The 22,095-nt window shown below is 31.3% G+C and overlaps 1 protein-coding gene and 1 non-coding gene across 3 annotated transcripts; one reads left to right on the top strand and one right to left on the bottom strand.

Annotated features, from left to right (window-relative positions):
• Positions 1 to 3,759: 3,759 nt before the first annotated feature.
• Positions 3,760 to 21,735, bottom strand: LOC130805301 (aspartic proteinase A1-like). 2 transcript variants are annotated; one of them, XM_057670000.1, is made up of 13 exons: positions 21,411 to 21,735; positions 17,265 to 17,630; positions 16,672 to 16,732; positions 16,143 to 16,350; positions 14,775 to 14,943; positions 14,637 to 14,676; positions 6,641 to 6,705; positions 6,161 to 6,274; positions 6,002 to 6,066; positions 4,975 to 5,131; positions 4,781 to 4,900; positions 4,047 to 4,135; positions 3,760 to 3,940 (listed from the first exon to the last, which is right to left on the bottom strand). In XM_057670000.1, the coding sequence occupies exons 2-13, from the start codon at positions 17,589 to 17,591 to the stop codon at positions 3,856 to 3,858; spliced, it is 1,500 nt and encodes a 499-aa protein (XP_057525983.1). In that variant the 5' UTR covers positions 17,592 to 17,630; positions 21,411 to 21,735; the 3' UTR covers positions 3,760 to 3,855. The 2 variants fall into 2 exon arrangements, with proteins under 2 accessions (XP_057525983.1, XP_057525982.1); XM_057669999.1 differs by having other exon boundaries at positions 16,672 to 16,735; positions 21,411 to 21,652.
• On the top strand, positions 13,300 to 13,415 carry LOC130807068 (U5 spliceosomal RNA). Its single transcript, XR_009040442.1, has one exon. It is a non-coding gene; the product is annotated as a U5 spliceosomal RNA (small nuclear RNA).
• Positions 21,736 to 22,095: the final 360 nt, after the last annotated feature.

Here is a 22,095-nt window from a genome sequence, read left to right as displayed (position 1 = left end):
TCTCTACATTTGAACTTTCTTTTAATAATATTCATACAATTTAATTTCTCTCCGCGTCTATTATAAAATAGGAGTATTTATCTCTTTCTTAAACACAAATTATTGCATGATCGAGATCTTTTATATATGGATTAAATAGTCCATCTAACATGTGAATATCGGCTATTTATGTGAAGTCGCCTCATCAAATGTTAATGTCTTACAAAAGTAATGGGTTTTTAAAAACAATACTTCTTTGGTCTTACTTATTACTCATTTTGCATCAATCTATTTTTGGAAAATGATATCATTTCTTTTTAATCTCATCCATACTTTTTAACTATCATCAACACAATTCATTCTTCCTTTTCATTTATTATCATTATTAAAAAGCATTTCCTTCTTTCTATTTAATGCGATTCTATTATGACAGTCTACATAGGAGTATATTTTCTCTTTACTGATTATTGAAGGGTACACGGTCTACAAAGGAGTATTCTTGCTTGACATTTACTCTTCGTCCTATTAAATTTGCAGCATTTTTCATTTTAGTTTGTTTCATTTAATTTGCATCATTTCTATATTTGAATGATTGCCTATCACTCTCTTTTAATCTCATTCCTACATTTTAACTTTCTTTTAATTTCATCAACACAATTTATTTTTATTTATTATCATATTTTTGAAACTACCTTCTTTCTCCTTGACGCCATCGTCATAGAGGGATTATGTATTAGGTAGGGAGGGATTGGTGCCACTACCATGATTGCTAAACTAAATCGACCATAAAGCTTGGCCACAGAAAATTAAGGGGTAGCAAATTGACAAAATTATTTTGATACTTCTAAATTATTAAATAAAGTAATATTTAGGGGGTATTTGGCAAATAACTTATAGTTGGTACTGATAGCTGATTATAGTGGCTAATTTAACCAGCTGATTTTATAAAATGGTTTGACCAGCTGATTTTGAACTCGTTGCTATGAGCAGTTTGTTCAAAAACAGTTTATTCATATCAATAAGTTATTTCAACCAGTTAGTTTACCAATATTAATATTGACAAGTTTGACCACTCAACCCTTTATTTGTATTAAAATAAGCTAATGTCATGTTTGAGAACGGTGATTTCATTTGAAAATTTGGAATTAGCTTAAATTTATTGTATGACAAATCAAAAATTTTCAAATTTGATTTGGATGAAATTCCACCATTGTTTTTAAAGTAGTTAAAGTTGAAAATTTGAGAATGACTACCCAAACATTATCATTCTCAAATTCTTTATTTATGATTTCATAATTAAAATTCATAATTTGAAATGAAATACTTGTTTCCGAACACTACATAAAATTGTTTAATACTCCCTCCATTCCACACAGAATGGGACATTTACTTTTTTGACACTATTCACTTAGAACTCTTAATTTGTATTTTATTCTTAATTTGTATTTTATTCTTAATCTATAGATTAAAACATAGTCAAGTGAGATCTTGTTTGATTCATCTCAATGCAAACATTATTAATATTCATTTTTTATAATATCTCATTATGTATAACAACAAATATTAAGCATTAAGTAAGTGATAAATGAGACATTTTAAGTGGAAAGGAGAGAGTGAGTCATTTTGCCAAACACCCCCTTAACTTTCTATAATTCATTAATGAAAAATTTAATGTAAAATGTGAATAAGAGAATTATATTTTATCTCAAGTTGAAAAGTACCACTTTTGTGAAGAAATCCGAAGAAACCCTGGCCTATTGGATACGATTTTGATTTTAAATTACTTGAATTTAACCTTATATATTAGTAATTGTTTGTATTAATTTGAATACGACAATGTATTTATAATTATTTTCGTAACTTATGATCTCTATTGTTTGCTTGTATTGATTTTCAAGAATTAAAAATTTAAGACTATTTAGAAGGATAATAGTTTTACTCAACATAAAATGATATGATATGAATAGTCTTCAATATGGAATCTTAAAAAAAAAAAAAAAAAAAAAAAAAAAAAAAACAATATGGAAAATGAAAAACAACCAATTATAAATAGTCCCGCTTCTTAGAATACATTCGTTAACTTTAGGATATATACGATCAATATTTATTGAAGTTTGAAATTTGAACGAGCTTTGCATCGGTCGCGTGGGTATAAAGCCACGATTCTTACAACAAACAACAAAAAATACTAATAAAATAATAAAATAAATATTAATAAAAAACTATAAAATAATACATGACAATTGCTTAGAATTTTGCTAAATATAGAAGCATTAATTTATTTAATAAGACTATAATTGATTGTTTGCATGACAATAATTTATTTTTCTAAGTGAATTTAAAGTCTAATTAAGTAAGTATTTAAATATATTTTCACATTAATTATTTTAAAAAAATATATTAAAGTAAGAAATTATTTATGAAAAATATATTGATTTAAATTATCATCTTAATCATGAATATATAGTAATAAAAAGAGCTAGAAAATAGCAAATGACAACTTCTTAAAGCTTGCAATATTCTTTTAAAAATTTTATTTATATATGTCTCTATACTAAATGTCGTATACCGTACGAGTTTCTAAACTAATTTTCAATAATTAAGATTGTTTTCTCTTATTAATGGATTGACCCATATAATAATTTTAAATTTAATTCAGCTCGTTTTCAAATTAAAGTAAGTTTTAAAAAGAGTCAAATGAAAGTGTTTAAAAGTGTTTGATGAAGAAAAAGTACAAAAACACAACGAAAAACTTATGACACAGCAATGGAGGCACAAACAACAAATTTATGAAATATCTTAAATACCTTCCCCTCAATAAAATATTTAATATCATTAATGAACTCAAAAATACATTTATACACTCTTAAGAACAACCTCTCAAGATAAAAATCTCACCTATAATAGAAATCACCGTCAAAACACTAATACAATGAAGAAGAAACTCTAATGGCAAAAAGTATTAGCACGTATTAAAGATTTGTGGCTGCTATTCGGATAATGAAGAAAAAAAAGTTGAAATGGCAAACAATTAATTGGCAATATGTATAAAAATAGAACTAATACAAATATAGTGAGTCAACAAAGATATGACATTAGTATTTCGTCCCTTAAAATTACCATGTACTTATCCTAAAATTGAGTGATTAAGAATAATATGGCAATAAAAATAACTAAATCCATCCTATTTTGACTTTCTTCACCTACAAATTTCAGTATTTCTTCAATGGTGTTTGTATTATTAAATAGACAAAGCATCCAACAACATTATCAATAATAAGAAATCTTTAGAAAAAGCTCGCTAATTGCATCAAAATACGATGAATTATGCATTTCAAAGGTACCTAAAAATATAAAATGATGGTTTTTTTTATAAAACACTTGTTAATAAACCACCGTGTTTCACTTTCATACAAGACATTGCATTTAAAAGGTCTAACTTAAGCTTCAAATCAAGATGTTTTCCGACATTGAACATCACTACATTGGATCATAAATAAGGTTATGTTTTTTATGATGTACTTATATTATTTATGGATTTACGTGTATTTCTAGGCATTAAGATTTATGTATAATTTAAACATGTACATTTAATATTTTTTCAATTATATGCTAACATTGACATTAAGTCCAACCAAATTTAACACATGATCACCATTGCTTTGCAAAAATTGATCTAAGAAACAAGTGGGCTTGCATTCTTATGTTTTAAGAATCTTCCATAAAGTTGTCAATAAGTTTATGTAGATTTAAGGTGTCACATTGAAAATGGTCTTGGCCTTTAAAATCTTAATCCTTTTATCTCATTGCAATATACTAATAATTATCAAATGTTTAACAAGGATACAATAATTGAAATCATATGTCAAAATAGTGTCAAGCAGCTTTGGCAAATCCAATTTCACGATTCCCAAAGTCAAAAACTGTGTGATAAGCTCCCAAGAAGATGTTACCCAAAATCCTAGCACACAATAAGGATGAAAATATGTTATAAAAGGACCACATACACAAACAAACACTTATGAATTTGTGACGATAAAAAGGACAACTTGTATAACATAACTTACCAAAGTGGTCCTTGTGGTTGAGCAACATCCACAGGAACAAACCCACTAAAACACACTCTTGAACAACCTTGTTTTGCTTTTAGGATGTACTGCATACATCACATTAAATTACGTTATCGACATATACTTCATATCATGCTACGAATAGACAAGAAGAAGAAAAGCATATCACAAATTTTTCATAGTTTCATTATCCTGGTGATATTAACACATGTTTGGATAGCAACAAAGGAAGAAAAAGAAGGAAAGGTAAATAAAGGAACTGAATTTCACTAAGGGCCAAGCAAAGAGTAAAAGGGCACTATTTGCTTTATGAAGTTTAGAAAATATTACAGGAAGACACATCACCAACTAAGTTATGCTTGACTGATAAACTATAAAAAGTTTGTTAATATGTGAGCCTTTATTTTTTAGGGACCCTAAGCAGTTAGATACTTTAAATGGGCCTAGAACTAACCTTGGATTTTGCTCATTTGGATACCAATAGAATGAAAGGAAGCATTTAAACAAAATAAATCCTTGTAACATTGGAAAGATTTTAGAAGAAAAACACACTAATTTTTCATCCCCTTGTCTTCCTCTCCTTTTTATCCCCTTTCCTCGATCACGAACAAAAATGAAGAAACATATTATGAATGCAAAATCAGAAGTAAAATAAAAAAAAATTCAGTTACAAACATTTTAAAGTAGAATTTTTTAAAGGGAATATCTCAATTCTCAAGTCAAGCACTGACCTGCTCTGGCAACAAAGGGAAGGCTTTGTTTCCGATATTGAATGAAATAGGTGGCATTGATCCAATCTTGTTGCAGTCAACATAAGATCTTTGCCCAGGATTTGGGAGTTTTTCACATAACTTGAATGGAAAAACAAAAATCAGACGCAGATTGTACATGTTAGTAAATAGTACTGCTAAGATAAATACTTTACCTCATTCATAAATTCTAGTACTTTTCCCTTTGCTTTCTGCTCTTTAATGTGCACTTGTAACCACACTATTGCCATCTCACATAGACTACAAAGTGGTATCGGGCTAACTGTTGAGTTCTTCCTAAACTCACCGTCAACAACAGTTCTAATACCACCACTGTACAATCCCATAAACTTGGTTAAGTTCAATATTGGAAATATGGGTAGTTCAGAATACTAGTATAGAGTGAATCGATTAACCAACTCAGTCTTGTGTCCATAGGCGGATCCATAATATAACCATGGGTAGCAATTAGCATAGGCTATCTATGTTTTTTTTTTCAAAATAATAATTTTCCTTTTTTTTACTTTGTTCTTCCTTCGTTCTATTATACTGTCTAAATTTGACTTTTTACACAATTCAATATGTTATTTTAATTATTTATATATCAACATATGCACATCCAAAATTTATAAAAAGTCAATTTTGTGAAAGTAAGCGACTAGACGATTTAAATAAGATCCCACTTGTCTATATTTTTTCTTACATATAAGCTGTAATATACAAAATAAGCTTGAACGATGAATAGCGTCAACAATCATAATGTAGCGAGTATTTCAGAACGGAGGAAGTATTTCACTATGTCAAACTTTAATCTCATTGTAACTTGTAGCTTGTAACTTTATATGATGCGGTGCGAATGACATTTATCGCCCCATTTTATAGTGGCAATAAAATGAGATTATTTTTGCCATACTTTACTTGTACAAATCAATTTGGAGTAATAAAATTTTTTTGAGTTGTTCATTTTACAAACAATTCTCTGTCGAATTTTTTATTGATTTACTTCAACACGTTGGTGCTATCTATATCCGCCACTGCTTATGTGTTATACGTGAGACAATTCAATATAAATTAAAATTTTAAATTAAATAATAAATAATATTGGCCACAGCCTATGCAGACCCGAGTCTAACCAAGATTTTCGTGTGATTGGAAGTGTAAAAATACATTGAAAAGATATAATAAGGCGACCAAGACACGAACCTGGTATACCCCGAGTTATTAAATACACATAAGCCAATTTGTGTACAAACCTTTTCAGGTTCTAACTGCAAATGAGTGAAAACATAAAACTTAGGTTCAATATATCAAACAAAACAAGAAGAAACTGAGACTGAAAATAAAACATTTAGCAGGCCAAACCCCTGATATTAGAAGATCCCATATTCGGGATGCATAATCTGAAACAATGGTTTTGCATTCTAAGCTCACTATTCCTGCTGCTCCAATTGCATGGTTAATTTGTGCCACTGTCATCTGAAATAAATTGCAACCAGTTGAGATCTACTTGGGCCGTCAATTAGGAAGGGTAAAGCGGACTATCGCCTAAGAACCCGAATTTTTTAGGGCCAAAAAAAATTTATTTTCATGTCTGAGTGATATTAATTTGAATTAAATTTAGATATAATTTACATTTTTTGCCACGTATAAGTTATTAGTACATTTTTTATAAATTAGTTCAAATATGTTATAAAAAGCAAAAAACATATTATATTATTTGTTACGCTAAATTTTTAAGAGCCTTTTTTTTTTCCCTGGAGCCCAAAAATGAACGAGACGGTTCTAGAGATCTACATACATATATTAATACATATCAAGAAAATATGAGTTCAAGATGCATACCGTTGGACCACCAATTAAGGATGTTCCAGAATCAACAATAGCAGCACAACCATTGTGACATTGTCCTGTATATTGTTCATTAGTACTCTTACCGCTTATTTGGTAATTGTTAAATAATATAATTTAGAAAAATCTAGAGAATAATGTATCTAGAAATAAGTAAATAAAAATCTATGATATCTTAGAAATATCTAGACTAACACCCTAAACCTAATAGCCTAGAACTATCTACAAGTTGTAGAAAAAACTAGAAACATAATGATGGTAAAAGCACCAACATAGAAGCACTATATATATATATATATATATATATATATATATATATATATATATATATATATATATATATATATATATATATATGTTGCATGCTCTCATTTGTAACTAAGTCACATAATACAAAAAACCTTTTTTCACAAAAGCCATCAACTCTCCTCTTTATTTTTTTCATACTAGCATCTTCAATATTTATTAACCAAAATCAATAATCCACTACAACTTCCGCATATTAATTCTAACATTTGGTATCAAGAGCCACTAATCCAAAGCCTTCTTTTTTTCAATCATATATCATCCAAATTTCAAATCAATACCAACTCCACATATATATAAATGGCCTCCCCTAACCCAAATTCAAACACAAACACAAACATATTTAATCCCCAAGTTAATTGGGTACCTATATTTAAAGGGGAGAAGTTTGATCAATGGAGTATGCAAATGAAATCAGTTTTCATTACCCAAGATATATGGGAAATCATTCAAGATGATTATGAACAACCCAAAGATGCCAATGAATAGGCTTCTTGGGATGACATTAAAAAGTGTCAATACAAGCAAAACAAAAGAAGGGATCATTATGCCCTCTCTATAATATATCGTGGAGTAGATGAGACGATCCTACCAACAATCATGACCGCCACAACGGCAAAGGAGGCATGGAGCACTTTGGAGACAAAATATCGAAGCTCGAAAAAGGTAATACTCTTCAAACTACAATCTTTATGGGGTCAATTTGATAGTATGCAAATGACCGATAATGAGTCAATTCAATCATATACCGACCGAGTCTCAAATATTGTTAACCAAATTCGATCCAACGAAGACACCATTGAAGATGTTAAAATAATTCGGAAAATATTAAGAACTTTAACCAAAAAATTTGATTATATTGTGGTTGCTATAGAAGAATCTAATAAAGATTTAAGTTCACTCACCATGACTGAATTAATGGGCTCTTTATTAGCACATGAAGAAAGAATGCGTAAATTTGAAGAGCAACCAATTGAACAAGCTTTTCAGGCTAAATTAAAATTTTCTAATAATGCAGAAAATATAAATGGCCACGGTAAAAATTTTCAACCAAAAAAGGGCAATTTTAACAACCGTGGTAGGGGGAGAGGAAATCATAAAAATCAAGGGAGTCGAGATAACAACTCTTATTGCATATTATGCAAGAAAAACAATCATAACACAAGAGATTGTCGGTACAAATGCAAAAGATGTACACGACACTCTCATTTTGAAAAAGATTGTTATTTCCGGCAAAAGGAAGAGGCTAATTTCACAGAAAATAATGATCAATTATTTTACACATGTCTGAATGCTCAAGAAGAGCAAACTGACACATGGTACATCGATAGTGGTTGCTCCAACCACATGACCGGAAATAAAAATTCATTTGCTAATCTTGATGAAAATATAAAATCACAAAATCACAAATAACCGGAAAAGGAACAATTGTTGTTAAAATAAAAAATGGCTCCTCTAAATTCATCCCCGATGTATTTTATGTCCCTGGGCTCGCATAAAATTTGTTAAGCGTGGGACAATTAGTCCAAAAGGGCTACATGGTAAAATTTGATAATAATCAATGCCACATATATGACAAGAAAAAGGGGCAATTAATTACCACTACTAAAATGGCTCCTAATAGAATATTCCCGCTTAAAATGCAATCGGAGTCTAATATTGCCCTAAGTTCAATAATGGATGAATCCACCTTGTGGCATTTAAGATTCGGACATTTAAATTTCGACAGTCTAAAACTGTTGAAAAATAGAGAAAAGGTGATTGGGCTACCACCAATCACTAATGAAAAGAAAATTTGTGAGGGTTGTATATATGGCAAAATGCATAGATCGCCATTTCCAACCTCGTCTTGGAGGGCCAGAGCTCCATTAGAAGTTGTCCATGCAGATGTATGGGGCCCTACCAAGAATCCGTCTCTTGGCGGAAAAAGATATTTTCTGTTGTTCGTTGATGACTTTTCACGCATAATGTGGGTATATTTCTTGGAGAAAAAATCAGAAGCATTATCCCATTTCATGCAATTCAAAGCCCTCACAGAAAAACAAAGTGGGCATTCAATAAAGGTTCTACGAACCGATCATGGGGGAGAATTCACAAGTAATGAATTCAACAAATTTTGTAAAGAGCATGGCATCAAAAAGGAGCTCACAGTCAGACGCACACCACAACAAAATGGCGTTGCAGAAAGAAGAAATCGTACAATTGCTGAAATAGCCTGCAGCATGATGCAAGAAAATTTGCCTAAATATTTTTGGGCAGAAGCTGTCCACACAGCTATTTACATCCTCAACAGATCTCCCACGAAAGCATTGAAGAGTATGACACCCTACGAAGCTTGGCAAAAAAGGAAACCAAAGGTCGAGCATGTCAAAGTTTTCGGATGCATTGCATATGCCCACGTTCCGAAGGAGAATTGGGACAAGCTAGATGGAAAAGGAGAAAAATGTATCTTCATTGGATACAGTGACGAGTCAAAAGGATATCGTCTCTATCAGCCGGAATCTAAGAAGTTGATCATCTCAAGAGATGTCATATTCGACGAAAAGGCCCAATGGTAATGGAACGAGAACGATGTTGAAGTTCCAGTAGAAGTCATTCCACCACCAAGCCCAGATGAAGGAGAAGATCCAAATCAGTCACCAACTCAATCATCTGCAAGTCCATCACCATCAACCAATCCAGGAACACCATCAAGGAGCCCAAGAAGTCCATCTACATCACAAAGCTCAAGGTTGGAGTCAAGTCACTCAAGCCCAGCTCAACAAGTTTGAAGATCACAACGAGATCGATGTCCACCAAGCTACTTGGAAGATTATCAATGCAATCACACCATCATGGCACTCTTTGCAGAAGAACCACAAAACTTTCAAGAAGCAGCTCAAGAAGAAAAATGGATCGAAGCCATGAACGAGGAGATCAAGATGATAGAAAAGAACGACACATGGGAGCTTGTTGACAAACCTCAAGACAAGGACATGATCGGTCTCAGATGGGTCTACAAGATCAAGCACAATGAAGATGGCTCCATTCAAAAGTACAAAGCTCGTCTAGTTGCAAAAGGATACTCACAGCAACCAGGAATTGACTTCAACAAGACATATGCTCCAGTTGTCCGTATGGAGACAATCAGGTCAGTCCTAGCTCTAGCAGCTCAATTTAAATTGCAAGTTTATTATTAGATGTCAAATCAGCATTTCTCAATGGGGAGCTAGAAGAAGAGGTATATGTCGAACAACCTCAAGGATATATAATCAAAGGAAAAGAAGATCAGGTGTATCGCCTTCGAAAAGCCCTCTATGGGCTCAAGCAAGCCCCTTGAGCCTGGAACAGCAAAATCGATGGATATCTTCTCCAAAATGGCTTTGCAAAAAGCCCAAATGAGCCATCACTCTATATCAAGACCCAAGGGCCAAAGTTTCTCATCTTATGCCTATACGTAGATGATCTAATCTACACAGGCACCAATCCGAGGATGATAGAAGACTTCAAAAAGACAATGATGTTAGAATATGAAATGACAGACCTCGGAGCTATGAAGTACTTCCTTGGCATACAAGTCAAGCAAAGTCCAGGTAAGATATTTCTCTCACAAGAAAAATATGTCGAGGATATGCTCAAAAAATTCAACATGAGCGATTGTAAGTCAATGGCTACACCAATGGCTACAAATGAGAAGCTCTTAAAGAATGATGGAAAAAAAAAGGTGGATGCATCAATCTACCGAAGTTTAGTCGGATCTCTCATATATCTTACAAATACAAGACCAGACATCGTTCATGCAGTCAGCATCATCTCAAGGTTTATGAGTGAGCCAAGCAAAGCTCACTTAGCAACAGCCAAGTGGATACTCAGGTATATCAAAGGAACAAAAAGCTATGGGATAATGTACGAGTCCGAAGCAGACTACAAGCTCATAGGCTACACAGATAGTGACTGGGCAGGAAGCATCGACGATCGAAGAAGTACAAGTGGATATGTGTTCCAGCTAGGGTCCAAGTCTATCTCATGGTCATCAAAGAAACAAGCTACGGTAGCACTATCATCATCAGAAGCAGAATACATATCAGATACAAGCGCGGCATGTGAAGCAGTATGACTAAGAAGAATCCTAAAAGATCTACAACAAAAGACAGAAGATGCAACTACCATCTATTGTGACAATATGTCAGCAATAGTCATGACAAAGAATCCAGTCTTCCATAGTCGCACAAAGCATATTGAGATACGACACCACTTCATTTGAGAATTGGTCGAGAAACAAGAGATCGAGCTACAATTCTGCAAGACAGGGGAGCAACTCGCAGACATATTTACCAAGGCACTTCCAACGGAAAAGTTCATCAAATTCAGAAGACAGCTAGGAGTCCAAGATTTTTCAGATTAAGGGGGAGTGTTAAATAATATAACCTAGAAAAATCTAGGGAGTAATGTATCTAGAAATAAGTAAACAAAAATCTATAATATCCTAGAATTATCTAGACTAACACCCTAAAGCTAATAGCCTAGAACTATCTACAAGTTGTAGAAAAGACTAGAAACATAATGATGGTGAAAGCATCAACATAGAAGCACTATATATATATATATATATATATATATATATATATATATATATATATATATATATATATATATATATATATATATATATATATATATATATATATATATATATATATATATATATATATATATATATATATATATATATATATATATATATATATATATATATATATATATATATATATATATATATATATATATATATATATATATATGTTGCATGCTCTCATTTGTAACTAAGCCACATAATACAAAAAACCTTTTTTCACAAAAGCCATCAACTCTCCTCTTTATTTTTTTCATACTAGCATCTTCAATATTTATTAACCAAAATCAATAATCCGCTACAACTTCCGCATATTAATTCTAACAGTAATCGGTATTAAATAATGAGAACGGTAATGAAATGTTACTGTAATTTTTGTAGAAATATTTTTTGACAAATTTAATGGTCATGCTTATTCTCTTTCAATAATCCCATTTTCTTAACAAAATTCATTCCAATGCATTACTAGAGGTGTTCAAAACAAACCCGACCCGAAAATCCGACCCGGAATCGAAAATTATCCGACCCGAAAAAATGTAAGTTTTTTAGGTTTACCGAACCGCAATTACAACTGATACTTCACTCGAACCGTTTGATAACCGAAAAGGGCAAAATCGAACTCGAACTGCAACCGAATTTTATAACCGACATATAAACCTTAACCGATGTTACCCGAACTGAACAGTGATCGACCCGAGTCAAATCCGACCCGAATTATGCACGTAACCGAATGTAACCTGACTAAAACCGATTAAGATCGAGCTGTTTTTAACCCGAAGTGATACAAACCCGATCGATTATTAATCGAACTGTTTTTAACCCGAACTAATACAAATTCGAACCGATTGTAAATCGAACTGTTATAAATCCGAATCAAATTTTCACCTAATTTTAGCAAATTAAGTCCAATTTAAGTTTTCTAATAATACGGAAAAAGGAAGAACACAAGTTCTTTACAGAAGAGATTGCATACAGAATATATATATATATGTATATATATATATATATGTATATATGTATATATATATATGTATGTATATATATATATGTATATGTATATATATATATAGTATATATGTATATATATATATATATATATATATATATATATATATATATATATATATATATATATATATATATACATATATATATATATACATATATATATATATATACATATATATATATATATATACATATATATATATATATATATATATATATATATATATATATATATATATATATATATATATATATATATATAAACTAATTGAAATAAATTGATCTGCCTATTAGGGCTGGCAAAAGCTGACCCGACCTGCTAACCTGATCTGAAACCGACTCGAAATTAGCGGGTTTGGGTTTAGATTTTTGACCCAATTAATTAAATAGGTCAACCCGACCTGATCTGTTTATTAAATGGGTTAGGTTTAGGTTGAATATTTAAACCCAAAAAAAACCTATTTAACCCATTTATTAAATTTAAGACGGATCAACATTTGCCAAATACTTCGTAAAACTAAGATAATACCAATTACCATGTATTGAGGGATTTGTCAGCTGAAGATGACTTTCAATAAGAAAGGAAGTTGTCCCACATCGGCTAAGGGATTTGTCAGCTGAAGATGACTTTCAATAACAAAGAAAGTTGTCCCACATCGGCTATGAAAGATACTAATAAAAGAAAAATCCTTTAAATCACTTCCACAGATCTCATACCAACTTACGCAGCCACGCCGTGAGCACAAAGCGAACTATTCTTTCGCCTTTTACTAAAGAATACCGTGTGCTCGCTGCATTAAGTGGCATACGTTTATTTTTGGAGGAAGCCTTTAATTAAGGTTAAATGGGTCAAATGACCTGAAATATATGAATTTAATGACCTAAAAAAATAGTAGGTTAAATGGGTAATTAGCAGATTGATCCGATTTGCTACAGATCAGGTCGGGGTTTCAATTTTTGACCCATTAATTGAATGGGTCAGGTTCAGGTTACGGGTTTATTGACTCATTTATATATGATCCGAACCTGAAAATGACTCAACCCGACCTGTTTGATACCCCTATCTGCTATATCTGATAAAACAATCGGTAATTATTTTTTGTAAGTAAATGAGCATACATCAATTAAAAACCTGACTATTAACTTATTTCGATATTGACCCGATCAATAGTTATCCGTAACCGATAACTACTCGAAAAATAAAGCTCGAACCCGATCTGTACCCGAAAAAACTGAACCAATTAGTAATCGATGACAACCCGAGACCGATTGACACTCGACACGAACTTCAATCGACACCGAACTGATGCTAACCCGATAGCTTGAATAACCGATCTCTAACCGAACCGTGACTAACCGACTCGACCCGAGTGTGACCCGTTGTAACACACAGCCGAAAAATAACCGATCCGAAATGCAACCGAACCGAATAACACCCGTCCGAAACCGACTCGATCAACCGAATGAACACCTCTATGCATTACTATTTAAACATGTGGTATTACATAGTAATGGAAAATTTTTCTTAACAAAATTCATTCCAATGCATTATTATTTGAACATGTGGTATTACGTAGTAATGGAAAATTATAAATAAAAAAGTTTTTGTATGATCTAACTTTCATTGCCATAAGAATGACATGATACATATCATGAAAATTTACACTATCATTCTCATTACCACCAATTAGTATTGTTAACCAAACGGGCCGTTAGGCATTTGCATTTCTATTTTTTCAAACGTTGTCTCTCTATATTGTCAGAGTATATAACATATTATAGGGTCTCATCCATTAGATTAAACGTCAATGTAATAAGAGTTCAAGGATTCAAATCTCAAGCATCCCTCATTTAAAGTTGAATATTCAGTGTCAGATATGAGAGAGCATGTGCTGCATTCACACTTCTAGCCCAAAGGACTCTCATGTGAGGGGGCATGTTACAGTATATAAAGCTTCAACCTTAAGCTTTCCGAAAATATGGAGTAGAGAGTTTATGTCCACATATATCATTTGTATCATTGTATGCATAAATCACTAAGCACAAAACAAGAGATTATGTTACCTGTTGAATTGATTGCAATGTCAAGACCTTTTATCTCTATCTGTAATGACACAAGATCAGGGTTCAGTGTCAATACAAAAGAAGAAAAAAAAAAAAAAAAAAAAAGGACATTAAACATCATAAACTAAGCATAGAGACCTGCCAATAACCAGTATCAGCTATTGGGACATAAGTATGATCACCCTTATAATGTCTCCAATCAATGCCACCAAAAATAATTTCACCTCCATATTCATCATTTGGGTTATGATTCAGCCAAATGGAGAAGATCTTCTGGTTAATAAGTCCTTGTTGCACCATATTGTACCTTACATAGATAATGTAAAGTTTTGTTTATCTATTAGGAATGTTATTATGCTATACAAAAGGAAGCAATAAATATGCTCATAAGAATTGATAATCATCACCAATAACAATGGTAATATAATGTCAAACAGATCGGTTCGGTCGAATTTTGGTTTGGGTCATGTATAAACATGTTAGAAACCCCTTGATTCAAACCTAACCCGTTAAGTTAATTGGGTTGAAACTTGAAAATCACAACCTTGACCTGACCTATAACAGATCAGGTCGAACTGATTTCGACTCACTTAACCTATTTAGAGTTGTTTGTTTTCATTTTAAGATTTTTAACATCGATTACATCTAACTTTTTAGTCCTTAATTTTTATATTTTTGTTTTTTAGTTGTTATTATGTATTTACTATGAAAAATAAGAAAATATTAAATAAATTAAATTTAAGCTATATTTATTGATTTAGTTCGGAATTAACTTGTTTAATTAAGTGGATTATATAAGTTTGTTTCAGGTTTAAACTTTTAACCTGCACGTAACTCATTTAATAAATAGATCACGTCTAATCGACACATTTCAGGTTTAAAATCCACTTTTTTCAAGTTAAGAGTTAGGTTTACGTTAGGTTAACAGGTCAGGTCAGCTTTTGTCTAACCTAAGCAAGCAGAGGTTGGAAATCTATAATAGCATCTAATCTAGGTCATATAACTGGAGATGTGCCATATTATGGTGCCTTCTTCCAACTAGCATACTTAATAGTATCTCTGGTTTTACATTAAGGTTAGAAATCCATTAAATTTTAGTCACATGTTTAAAACACAGTTCAAACCAACAAATTAGCTGATTAATAAGCTATAACGTTACGGTTGAGTTCATATTAAGGTTTGGCAACCCGGTTAATTGTTATTGGGACGCAAACTATGAGTTCATATGAAGGGGAAGTTCTGAATATGTTCAACATGTTCGACCGCACAGAGTTTCGAAAAATTTAGAGCCTCAATATTAAATTATGTGGTATATGTTAAGTGTTAAAAGATACAAAATTGTTAGAAAAACATCATAATTTTTAAAATTATACATAACCTTCAAAGAATTTGTCAATTTTTACTCCGTCCCTGGTCTCTAGTTAAACTTAATAACTAAAGAATACTAAGATTAAATATTGCAATGACTAACCAAGATGACAAAAGTGAAATAGGAAAAAAAAGTACCATATTGGGTCTGCTTCACCAATAGATGTATCTTGAAATCCTAAGCCAAGTATCCCATCGAATTTGTTAAATATGAGGTCTATAGATTTTTCCGTCAGAGCTTCAGCAAACACCTGATCTGTCACGATTTGATCGCCTACTCCAAAATTATCTTGGCTAAAGAAACCAGCAATAAATCCAGAACCATAAGGAACTTTGCACAAGTTGCCTGTCCAAAGAAATTTTAGCATTCCCAATGAGCAGTTAGTTAGCTGAGAATATACCCCCTCTAATTCTTTTCGGTTGTTCAATTTAGTTTTGACATACTATTTAATGTATTTATTCAATAATAAATATCTCTAATTGTGCATAACTAAAATTTATAAAATTTGATATATCAATAAAATTTACATTTAGATGAATAAAACAAAATTTCACTTCACTGTATTTTAATGTTTAAATTAATTTTAAAATACAAATTAAAAGTAATCGATAAATAGTGTTGAAATATAACAAAATTTTATGACATCGAGGAAATGAGTAAAATTACCACGTTTGGTGTATGTTTTCGACAGCCTTGAGTTGTACCTAGAGTGAAAGTAGCAAGCAATCTGCTAAGAATTTACAAAAACAAGTGCATTATTACTCTGCTAGTTAAAAGTATTGTGTCCGCGACAATTCTTCACCAAATCACACTGTCGTGGCCACATTTATAGGGCACCCGTGACTCAAGTCCTCTAGTCCACTACCCACAAGTAATGAACGTTGACTTGCATATACACTTGATGAAAATTCACTCTTTTCTAAAACTATATGGTAATAATAGGATTACCCACCAAGTATAGGTGTTCAAATAGACCCGATGACTCCAAATTTATCAGACCTTATAATTGAATTCGATTTAAGTTGACTTTGAAAATGATTTACTATTATGTAAAAAACAAAAAGAAATAAAAAACTCAATTTTAAACCAACCAGAAAAATTAACCTGAAATCAACATGATGACCCGAATAAACACGCACCTCTAGCACCAAACATAATATGCAAATCAATATTGATTTCAAACCTTCCTAACATGTAAAATATTTCCAACAAAAAAGAACTCGATCATAAAACAGAACACATATTCAACGCAAACTCACCGAAAAGTAGCATTTAGAAGAGGGAACCCAAATATTTGAGCTACCTGTATCAAAAACCAAATTGAACATCTGAGGAGGAGTGCCAATATTGATCTCCCCATAAAATGGTATATCAATGAAATTCCTCATATATGAAATGGCTGATTCCAAATCTGTATATCCATGTTTAACATTAAGGCTTGTAACGGTTGCTCTCTTGAAGTCTGGCAGTTGCTTTTTTAGCTGAACTCTCATCCACCCATTAGAGCGTTCGGCCAAAGATGAATTGAAAGTCCATAAACTGAAGCATATAACCAAGATCACAACACTTTTGATTCCTATTGTCATTGAGTGCTAGTTTTTACCCTCTAAATCTTCAACTTCAATCTGGGGTAGATAAGAAAAGGTATTCAATTAGCAAACCTATCTGGCATATGGAGTGTATATACGCCTTGTGTTTTCTCGATAATATCAGGGGCGAAGCTACACCGGGGACAGGGAGGCCCGGCCCCCTTGCCGAAAATGTAATCCTTTGTATTTTTAGCTTTGGTCCCCTTATTAATTTATGATATATAGTTTAACGAATGCAAAAATATAACAAAAATTTCGATAGCTTAATGGATTGAGTATTATAATACAAATACAATTGAGAATTTGTATTTTCCCTTGTTGATGGCTAAATAAAACTTACAAAATACACTAAGAATTAACTTGAAGATTATCTTTGTAACGACAATCGTTACCCGGAAACTTGATACTTGTTGTAGGCGTGTAATCACTTTCCCTTTGTGATATTTCCCCCACAAATGTACTTGGGTTTTGACTTAGAAATTCACAACGAGATACAAACAACATAACACACCTTCAATATTAAGAGTATGTCGCTTAACAACAAGTGTTTCATGAATTATAAGCTTTGAAAGTTCTAACAAAAGTTAATTATTCTCTTAAAAGAACACAAGTGAAAGAGAAAGAGCAAGGATGAGATTTCAGAAAATTGGTGTATTAAACATCCTTCCCCAAGCCCCTATTTATACTATTCCAAGTATAGCTAAGGGTCATGGCACATTCAATTTCCCATTGATGACCAATCTTAATGGTCTCCAATCAATACCATTAACCAAGGTATTCTGAGCATTATTCATCCAAATCACTCCTTTGTAACATCAGAAAAGATATGGAATAAGTGAAGGAATCCAATGCAATTAACTCAAAGGAAATGTAAAGACACAACGGTCATCTTAGAGGAAAAGGCATAGTCGGCTTTTGCTCCAACACCAGGAAAGCCGACTCAGCTTTACCTGCTGGACAAATTGATTTTTCCAGAACCTAAAGCCGAGTAGCCCAATTTTAGGAAAAGCCTTGCTGACTCGGTTTTCCAATTTCTTTTTTGTCCTATTCTTTGAACCCCTATTAGACTTTGTATTTTAATACATATTGTCTCACTACTATTTGTAGTACTTGGTGATTATATACTTAGAATTATTATACACTAAATGTTCAACATTGAGTAACACATTTATAACATAAGGTCTAGATATAAATTCTAATCTAAACTATTCTTTTTAATCTAATAAATTTATATTATAATGTCTTTTTTATTTATGACCATAGTTTTCTATGAGCGGGATACACTGGGTATAATGATGATGATTATGATGATTTCATTATGTTACATTTATCCCTTTTAGTATGCGTGTTTATATATTTGCTATTTTAATTTTAATAATATTTTTTTTGGAGACTTACTAGTAGAATAATAGAGTCTAAAACACATTTGAGTTTTTTCAAAAGTAATAATTATAGGGAAGTTCTAATTCCATATATTTAATATAATTTTTGTTGTGATTCAAGTTCATTTCAATCTATATATGATATTAATATTTTCATAATTTAACTAACTTTTATATATTAAATAATATTCCGTATATCGACTATTTGGCCTCCTAATTTCAAATTCTGGCTTCGCCCCTATTTCAAATTCTGGCTTCGCCCCTGAATAATATACTAACATTCACAATAAGTTCAATTTAATTTAAGACATAAATATATTTAGGCTAACTCATATCACTACTTTTGTCTTATAGTACTTGCCATATTTTTCTAGAAAAGCTCTCAAATGTTAGGGCAAATGTTGCAACTATCATAAGATGGAGGAAGTATACCAATACAACTTCAACAAAAATAGTACACAAAAATCTCAAGAACAATTAAGATCATATTTGGCTATTTGGAAACTCGAAGATAGCTCTGTAGTTGGGTTTATATCGTCCCAAATTAACTTTAATTTCTTCTTTTAATGTGTATTATGTATATTATTTTATAGCTCGTTTGTTTAATGATACTAATTGGTAGTAATGGAAATGATTTACAAATTTTCATGATATATCTCATGTTATTCCCATGGTAATGAAAGTTTTATCATAAAAAAAAACTTTGTGTTCATAATTTTTCATTAGCACCTAATACCACATGTTCAAATGGTAATAAATTTGAATTAATTTTATGAACAAAATGAGATTGTTGGAAGAGAATAACTATGACCATTAAATTTGTCAAGAAATATTCTTTCCAAAAATATATTAATTTTCCACTACTATTCCCACCATTAGTACCGATTACCAAACAGATCGTTAATAATATACACACGAATTTATTGTTGAGTTTCATCTCTTTGTTTTGAATTACAATACTCCTAGGTCACAATACCTAAATATACTTCTATTCTATTATCAATATGTTAAGACCATTATATATTTCATATGTATAAATTGGCATAATCCACTGACAACCTTCTCCTAAAAACTAACATTTTATATATTAGCAAAAATAATTATGGGTATGTTTGACAAATGACTATGTGTTGGAGTTATTGGCTAAAGTTATTAGTTAATCTAACCATTTGGAATTATTAGCTGATAAGCTAGCTATTATTGAGATATATGATAAAAATTACTTGTTAGTTGTGGGATGTTTATTAGGGACAAAGTAAATCAAAAGCTAATAAAAATTATTATGTTTGACAAATGATTGTTACTTAGAGTTATTTGTTGGTTTGATCAGATAGAGATATTGCTTGCAAGCCAACTCTTTAAGCTAGCATTTTGAGCCAACTATGATGGAAGTGTTGGTAAAATTTAATTTTTGGTCGTTGGCTGTTTAAAAGAGAAAATGTGGATAAAAAGCCAAAAACAATGAAAAAACTACTCTAAGTAACTGATTGATTTTGGCTTAAAAACAAGCTTTTTAGCTAACTTGAAAGTCAAACACTTTTTTTGTTGTTTAACCAACTAAAAAACCAACAAAAAAGTGAATGAAAAAGCTAGTTTCTTAACATACCCTTTGAATAGGTTTTTGGTTTTGGTTAAAAGGAAGCTTTTTAGCTAACTTAAAATCCATTTATCAAAATTTTTTTTAGTAGTTTGAGTAATTAAAAAGCCAAAAGACAAAAGTCAATAAAAAAAAGCTAAGAAAAAAGTCAAGTGCCAAACAGCCGATGGTAAGAACATGGTATTTATCTAGTTCAAATTGATAGATTATATATCCTATCATGAGTCTATGGTATAAAATTTATTTTTTAGAACAATTTTTAAAACAAACGATTAACGATATGCATATGTTTTATGACGTACACACAAACTCATTGACATATTCACAAACTTTCAAAATTTTAAGTTCATCCAATAAGATTCTCTCATCCTAAAATTAATCAAAAATTTACAATTTTAACTTTGATTATATATAACCCTGTTTGTTAGTCTATTGATCATTAGACTACAACTTTTGCAAGTGTATCGACTCTATAGCCCCTCTGTTTAAATTTTTAATTACACCAATTTATTGTAACTATTGTGAGGCAACAAACTAAAAACAAATAATAAATCTTAGAAAAATGAGTTAATTCCATCAGAAAATAGGTCTGGACAATTTAAATAAAGAGAAGATTATAAACTAATCGCATATACAAGTTTCTTGTTCATCAGTCTCATAAAACCAAAAAAAGTTTTACTACTAAAATCAATTGACTTAAGTTGGTAAATTGACATATTTTCTTTTTTTCAATGTTAGATAACTCAGGTAATAACAAGAACTTTAATGGGACCCAATATTAAACACACCTTATTGAATAAAATAAAATGAAGCAAAGAGACATTTAATTCAACATACCTTAATCCAATAGCAAGCTATATGTATATATAGTGAACAAAATCCAAAATGAAAAGCTGAGACTTGAAAGTGAGTGGTGAGAGTTGAAAACCCATATTCCATCATACAATTGCAAGCTATATTTATATATATATATTGTGAACAAAGTCCAAAATAAAAGTTCTCTATCTGATATCTGCTTTAATTTTTAGGAAAGAAACTGTGTATTGAACTCAATCATTCATTTTCATAAAATGATTTGGGGACTAATTAGGAAATCACCAAGAAATTTCCTAAGAGGACTGTTCAACTAGCACCTTCATAAAACTACAAACTATTTTTAAGTTTCAGCTGTTGCTCTCATCTTTTAATTTATTTCTTCGTGTTTTACATGTTATTACTGTCGTTTCCTATTGCAAAAAAAAGATTTATAGGTGACTTTATGTGTACAAACATATAGGTTCACTTATGAAGTGGAATTGGATTCGTGTTCAGGTTATATATATATATATTGTTATGGGGTCAAATAAATAAACCCGTAATTTATTTAGTCAAACCCTAACCACCCAACTCGGTCCAATAACTTCTTAAAATAACTACCCATTACTCACCATAATCTACCACTCACCCATCATCCCCATGATTCCCACATTTATTCACCATTTAACCTCCATTCTACCATTATAAATACATGTCGCGTACATCA

The sequence above is a fragment of the Amaranthus tricolor genome, chromosome 2, assembly GCF_026212465.1.
Source record: "Amaranthus tricolor cultivar Red isolate AtriRed21 chromosome 2, ASM2621246v1, whole genome shotgun sequence".
Lineage (NCBI taxonomy): Eukaryota > Viridiplantae > Streptophyta > Magnoliopsida > Caryophyllales > Amaranthaceae > Amaranthus > Amaranthus tricolor.
The sequence above is the reverse complement of the archived record's forward strand: the minus strand, read 5'-3'. Positions and strand labels throughout refer to the sequence as shown.

What these genes read in the sequence shown, in the direction of transcription:
- LOC130805301 (XM_057669999.1), bottom strand. Translation starts at nt 17,591, where the DNA reads ATGACAATAGGAATCAAAAGTGTTGTGATCTTGGTTATATGCTTCAGT. An exon ending in CTGATACTGGTTATTGGCAG is followed by an intron (nt 14,677 to 14,774) that starts GTCTCTATGCTT and finishes GTGTCATTACAG; the next exon opens with ATAGAGATAAAAGGTCTTGA. An exon ending in TACTAGAATTTATGAATGAG is followed by an intron (nt 4,901 to 4,974) that starts GTAAAGTATTTA and finishes TTTCCATTCAAG; the next exon opens with TTATGTGAAAAACTCCCAAA.